At 39.0% G+C, this 6,785-nt stretch overlaps 1 protein-coding gene across 1 annotated transcript; it reads left to right on the top strand.

Moving 5' to 3' along the window:
- Positions 1 to 616: 616 nt before the first annotated feature.
- On the top strand, positions 617 to 1,888 carry LOC131002330 (uncharacterized). The gene is made up of 2 exons (XM_057928821.1): positions 617 to 1,327; positions 1,406 to 1,888. Exons 1-2 carry the CDS (start codon positions 617 to 619, stop codon positions 1,715 to 1,717), a joined length of 1,023 nt encoding a protein of 340 aa, XP_057784804.1. The 3' UTR covers positions 1,718 to 1,888.
- The last annotated feature ends 4,897 nt before the right edge of the window (positions 1,889 to 6,785 follow it).

The following is a 6,785-nucleotide window of genomic DNA, read 5'->3' as shown; positions in this document are numbered from 1 at the left end:
TCTTGAGTACTCTCCCCAAATCATATCGTTGACTATAAACGTAAATGACATCAGATTTATTGGGCTCTACTGTGATAGTAAAGCAGGAATGGGCTATATTATTGGGCTCGTTTGTTTGTTTGTTTATATTTGTTAAAGCTTTTAATCTCATTATTAAATAGAGAATGATATTGAAGAGAGAGATACAAATCTTTTCCAAATATTGAATGAAGATCTAAAGATTAGATTTTAATAATGTATATAGATTCTGAAATTTAGTTCTAAGTTTTGATTAGATTTTGTTATTCTATTTGAATGAATTCTATTTTACAGAGGATGTCCAACTATTTCAAGTGAATCAATGGATTACCAAAGTTGGTCGACATCAATGCTGAAATTCCTAGGCAACAAGAAACAACAAAACTTGGAATCTCAATTTGAAGAATGGAAAAGAGCAAGTTTTCTAATATTCATCAAATGAAAGCTTTCTTTGAGGGTAACCGAAAGGATACTAGTTTCCTTCCATTGCATGAAAAGAAAACCAACATCAACTCTTCCTTCCCATGCTTGTGCGGCAGGTTTTCCTCTAAGAATCTGAGGTGATCATGTTGATACATAGACGCTCTCCGCAGACTTGATGGAGAGTAAAAAGAAGATGAAGAAGAAATCGGGACCAAAGACGAGCCCCCAACTTGGTGGCCGCCATCCGCCAAGCTTCACAAGGCAGCCGGGAAACCTCCCAAACTACATGAAGTCGACCACCAGCGCTGATGCAAGACGAGAAGGATCACAAATTAGTACAAAGAGGCAGAGCCCTCGATCAAGTCCTGACCATTCAAGTTTGCATAGGAAAGACTCGACAACCTCGAGTGGAAGTTTACAAGTTGCGCGAGGAACATGTTCCTCGACTTTGAAGATTTGCCTATACAGTTATTGTTCTTTCAATGGCCATCATGTTCCCCCTTTTAAGTGCTTTGTATCAGAAAGGAGGCGAGCGCTCAAAGTTAAGCTGCCAAAGGCGAGGCCTACTGGAGGCAGAAAGGAACCACCCTCTTCAAATACTGATCAAACTCGTTTCTTCGATAAAATTTCTGGGTCACAAAAGTCCTTTGATGAAGAGGGTTTCAGCACACACTCACGGCTTACCAGTGACAAATGGGATTCTGTCGATTTGCACCAGTGTTTGAGCAGTGAGAAAACCTCAGCACCCGTTGTTTTGGTTCCTGCAGTTAAGAATGATTCCTCATCTCAAGGCAACCAGACACCCAGCATAGATAGCCATACAACAATGTTTTGCAATGCTATGGATGGAGAGCAATATAATTTAAAAGACATCAAACATGATAAGGTATCAAATCAAACTTCTTTTGTTCAAACCAATTCGTTATCTGATGAATACGAAACCAACAATATTAAAAACCTGCAGGATCAAGCAGAGAGCATCAATGGAGCGAGCACTAAGGATTTAACAAACGAGCCTTACCACGGAGATTCTTCTGAGCCGGATTCCATTGAATTGAATTCCAGAAACAAGACTGAAGAGAAAAGTTCGAAACACTTGAGTCCAGCTGAGCCAAGAGCAGAAAAGGTTAACCTGAGGCATCAAGAAGTCGATGCAAGGAAAAATGCCGAGGAATGGATGGTAGATTTCGCACTCAGACAAGCAGTCACAGCTAGGCAGAGAAAAGTGGCATTGCTAGTAGAAGCATTCGAACGAGTAGTGCCGACAAGCAAATAGTAACTCCGATACAAATAACACGGGTTTAGTTAATCACCATCACCATTTCCATCCAAGACCAAAAAAAACTGAAGCTCATACATGAATATATATACTTCTTAATCAAGCCTAATGTAACAAACACCGAGTGTTGCAGAAACGAAACAGAGATGGTGATTCATTCAATACCAATTCTACGAGTGTTGTAATTCATCATGCAAGTCTTTAGTCTCTTCAGCAATTATCCATTTGATGCAATTTTGAACAACTAGACCCTAAGCCAAATACATGCATTTTTAACAAACGAATACACGAAAAATATAATACGATGAAAATTGAAATGATCATTTGTTTCATTAGAAAGTGGAGTTTCTTTTAAAATTAGGTAAACAGAGAAATGAGCAAATTATTTGCACATCAGAAGATTACACAATCATATTCAATACAAAGGCAATAATCTTTAAATCTCTACGTATCCAGACAACAATTACAAATGGAATTCACCACTGATAGAGACAGACACCAAGATATCTATAATTCATATCACCAACCGAGTATAGTATGTTTTTGCTAATTAACATTGATTCAAAGCAATTGACAATCTTATTATATTCCATTATTTATATCATAAGATATGCCCTACCGGTTGCAACAAAAAAAAAAGTACCAGAAAAATTCGGTTATAAGTTGATTGAGTGTGTCTAAGAAACTTGAGCCTTCTGCGCTGAGAAAATTGAATCCATAAAAAGTAAAAGGCCGGAGTTCACAAAAGTTGAATCCATAAAAAATAAAAGGAGTTGACAGCAGCAAAAAGTATTTTTCTCAACGGCCCTAACAATTTATTAGGGTGTTTTATTTATTTTCAGTTCTCAAATTTTCATTATTTCAAATGTAATTTTGCTAAGTGCGGTGAATTTTGTAGAACATCAATGAATGATTTTGATGTTATATATATATATATAGAGGGTGCGGTTATAGTGAGAACCACACTTATCGTGAGAACATAAGAACCATTAAAATCAATGCATCTACTATATAAATTAATGCATTCGCTATTAAATTTAATGCATCCGAAAATAATAAATTTTTTGCTCCCTTCAGGATTCGAACCCAGGATCTGCATTCATCCACCAAGATGATGCATCCACCGTAGATCTTGATGATCGAATGGTTTAAAATGGTTCTCTGTTCTAATTTTATTTAGTGGTTCTTATTTGAACCTCTCCCTATATATATATATATATATATATATATATATATAGGGGAGGTATAAAATAAAAACACTTCTTAAAATATAAAATCTAAATAATTTTCAGTCCTTAGATCATCAAGATGCACGGTTGATTCGTAACCCTTTTGGATGAATTCGTGGTCCTGGGTTCGAATCCCAAAGGTAGCAAAAATTTATTTTTCACAATTCGTAACAATGTTGGATAAAATTCGTACATTATAAAAAATTTATATATATAGGAATGAGATCATATAGATCCCAATGCTTATAATAGATCCCTAGATCCAAATCTTGACCACCCATTTATGACATGTGGCGCATCAAGATGGTGACACGTGGCAAAGAGCTTCCAAGCATTCCAAGGTAAAATCTGGAGGGGTAAAATTGGAATGTAATTTTCGGATTTAATAATTAAAAAAAATATATATATTTTTTTAGATTTTCTCAAAATAGATATATTTTAGATGCATATAGTTTCACACAAAGATGCATAAAGTTTTCACATGAAATGCATAACTTTGAACAGAAAAATGCATTTAATTTTTCTAGTTTTGGTATTTTCACCACCCCACCCCATACCACCCCCCAATCCAGCCCACACCACCCCTCAACCCTCCCCATTACCACCCCCGAAAAATAGGCATGTTTCACATGCATATAAAATCAAACAAAAATGCATAAAGTTTTCACATAAAAATTGTCACGACCGACCTTAATTAATGATAATTAAGCCGGGAAACCATGACCAGGGAAGAGAGATTAAGAAGCGGGGTTAAAAGGGCGCATAATACAAAGGTACCCGAAGAACTTGAATGAGCATGACATATTCCTTGAAAGGAAAAGGCATAGCTAGAGGCTTGACTAAAACATAATCAGCGTTTGCAGCGGAAGGCGTCACTGAAATAATCAGTGTTTACAGCGGAAAGCATAACTGAGATACACGTATGAAGACATGTATCCTTTCTGAGCCTACTTTAAGTTCGACAAAAGCTCCACTCAACAACACTTCATCTCCCATCACAGCTCAACCTGCACAAACATAAACACACGAATGGCTAAGTACAAGAGTACTTAGTGGGCAGTTGCCAAAACTAAAGCATAACATAACATCGCATAAGAGGCATAAATTTCTTTCAAATCCTTTGCTCATTAAACATTTCCAAATTCATAAACAGCATGAGCGCATTCTTGATCATTAACAATCATAAACAAGCATCGTGTCGTGGAGAAGGCCTTCCCCAACGTACACGGGCATCGCGCCGTGAGGGGGGCCTCCCTCAGCGGTCACGGCATCGTACTATTGAGGGAGGCCTCCCCCAATAGACGCTAACATCATACCGTCGAGGGTGGTTTCCCCCAACGGACGCTGAAACATTGGCATACTGGCATCGTGCCGCGAGGGAGGCCTCCCTCAGCGGACACGGGCATCGCGCCGTGAGGAAGGCCCTCCTCAGCGGACACGGCATCGTACTGTTGAGGGAGGCCTCCCCCAACAGACGCAAGCATCAATTACAGGCATAAACTTATTAGCGTAAAGCATTCATAAATCACATAAGGCATAAATAGCATCAATAACATAGCGTAATCATTTAGCGTAAAGCATAATGAACCTTAACTCATTCAAGCATAATAAAGCATAACACTAGCATAATCTTTCAATAGCATTTTATTTACGCGTAAGAAATTTCCCACCTGATAGCACGGTTTTGCTAAGGTACTATGATTCCTTGAGTAGTTCTTACTCTCGCGCTTGACCTTAATCACGAGAATATAAAATAAGACATTGCTTCGAAGAAAATTCTCAATTAATGAGAAAGCGTAATGTAACTATGCATGAATCTTGTATGCATGAACTAAACTTCTGAGCGATAATCGGGAATTCTACTATTAATCCTCGTTAAAAGATTTAACTAACTCCCGTCTAACGCGGTTGAATAAAGTTGTGCTTCTTCCTTCCTCATCGTAATATTCTAAAAGTAAAATAAACCTCGCCTTTGTACTCGATCGAAAATAAAGGACTAACTCGGCTTTAATCAAGGTGTGACCTTGTAGAAATTATCGGGCTTTTCGATAGAAACATAATTACTAATGTAACCTCAAATAATTAATCGGCTCAAAAGAGAGTAGCTAATTAATTAAGTAAACCAGTGGCTTTAATGAAATAAACAATGATAGCTCGCTTTAAATCTGAAGTCCAAAACAATAATTAATAAACTGGGCGGCTCATTTACTGAATAAGAATCGGCTCATCCACTGATAAATAATTGGGCTCCATCAAAATAATTACTGCAAGGCTTAACTAAGAAGTAGCTTCAGCCCAAGTGATAATAGAAATTAATGTGGGCTGGAAAGAATAAATCTTAGCCCAATAGGCAATTTAATCGGCCCAAATGATGAATTAAACTTACCCAACGAAATAAAAATGGGATTAGAATAATAGCCCATCATAAAATAAGCATCAGCCCAACTCCTTAAATAAATCAAGCCCAAAACACTTAAAATGTGTAGCCCACATAAAAAGAAGGCCCAGTTCGAATTTAACATAAGGAAAAGCCCAAACAATTAAAATAAAATCAAGCCCAAACTAAAAAGTCAGCCCATCCTCTCTCTCTTCTCAAGCTTTCGGTCTCTCTCTCTAATCCCAACTCAAGGAGCCGCTCGTCCCTCTTCTTCAAAGCTTACGCTCGGCACCCTCAAAACTCTGATGGGCTTCACCTTCTCCGGCCGTCCAGCCGTCGTCTGCTATCACCGGCGTCAGCCTTCCACGCGTCTAACCCAGCGCCGCCCCTTTCTCTTCATCGCAGAGCCCTAATCGTCAAACCCAGGTCGCTGCTGCGGCCGCATCCTCGTCTGAAATCCGCCGGGCTGCTGTCGTCTGGGAGTGGCGCTGCTTCGAGCTGATCGTCCTCGTCTGGAATCTGGCGATTCAGCCGGCGCTGGCCGCTCTCATCTCTCGGCCATGATCTGATCGGCGTTAGCTGCCCCTGCGCCCTAGTTCCGACGCCAACGGAAGCTCCGTCGTCACGCCGTCTTCTCAAAACAGAGAGGGGCGACAGCCCGCTCCTTTTTAAAGCTAAGTCTTTTTCTCACTCAATTCTATTCAATCGATTCATAATCAGACAAGGCAAGGTGCAATATTCTTGTTTTGCATAAACTCAAATTATGCTCGTTTATTCATACATGTAAACTGTCACTTGCTCATGATCGCATAGTTGGGTGTTTACTAAGTTGAAGATGTTTATTCCTCGTCTATTCTCGTGAAACTACTCATGATCATGCTTGGTATGAATGCGTACTGGAATGGATATTTGAGATTGTGAATTACCTCAAATGTTTGAACTGATTGCTTGCTGTTGGAGGTTGAACGTATTGTACAATAACTGAAATGAATTGAAGGTGCCATTGCTTACACGAATGAAGGAAACTTTGGCAGAAATGGTAGAGTTAAAAGATATAAAACTCACCTTGAAGTTGCTTGGCTTAGTTGCTGTACTGTTTGAAGGAATATTAAACTGAATTAATACTCGATTTACCCGAAGATCGTTTCTTGGATTATTATTAATTTATCATACAACGATTAATCCTAACATGCTCCTATGTATTTAAGTACTGCACGTTGGAGTTCAGAAATACCTGAAGAATTCATAAGAATTCGTCAAACTCGTCGCTGAACAGATCAGTCAGCTTCAAGCCTTTGTTTGAAGCCTCAAACGTCCACAAATCGTATTCTGCCCAGCAATACGACTTCTTCGTCTTCGAGAGAGCTTTCCGTGGCCTCTTGTTTCGCTTGAATCGGAGTTCTGTGGAGGAAGTTATGGCCGTTTTACCGAAACTGCCAGAACTTGATTTCCTGCGGAA

The sequence above is a fragment of the Salvia miltiorrhiza genome, unplaced genomic scaffold (assembly GCF_028751815.1).
Source record: "Salvia miltiorrhiza cultivar Shanhuang (shh) unplaced genomic scaffold, IMPLAD_Smil_shh fragScaff_scaffold_107_1, whole genome shotgun sequence".
NCBI classification, from domain to species: Eukaryota; Viridiplantae; Streptophyta; class Magnoliopsida; order Lamiales; family Lamiaceae; genus Salvia; species Salvia miltiorrhiza.
Note: the sequence above shows the minus strand (reverse complement) of the source record. Positions and strands in the feature narration are given on the sequence as shown.

What these genes read in the sequence shown, in the direction of transcription:
- LOC131002330 (XM_057928821.1), top strand. Translation starts at nt 617, where the DNA reads ATGGAGAGTAAAAAGAAGATGAAGAAGAAATCGGGACCAAAGACGAGC. An exon ending in AAGACATCAAACATGATAAG is followed by an intron (nt 1,328 to 1,405) that starts GTATCAAATCAA and finishes AAAAACCTGCAG; the next exon opens with GATCAAGCAGAGAGCATCAA.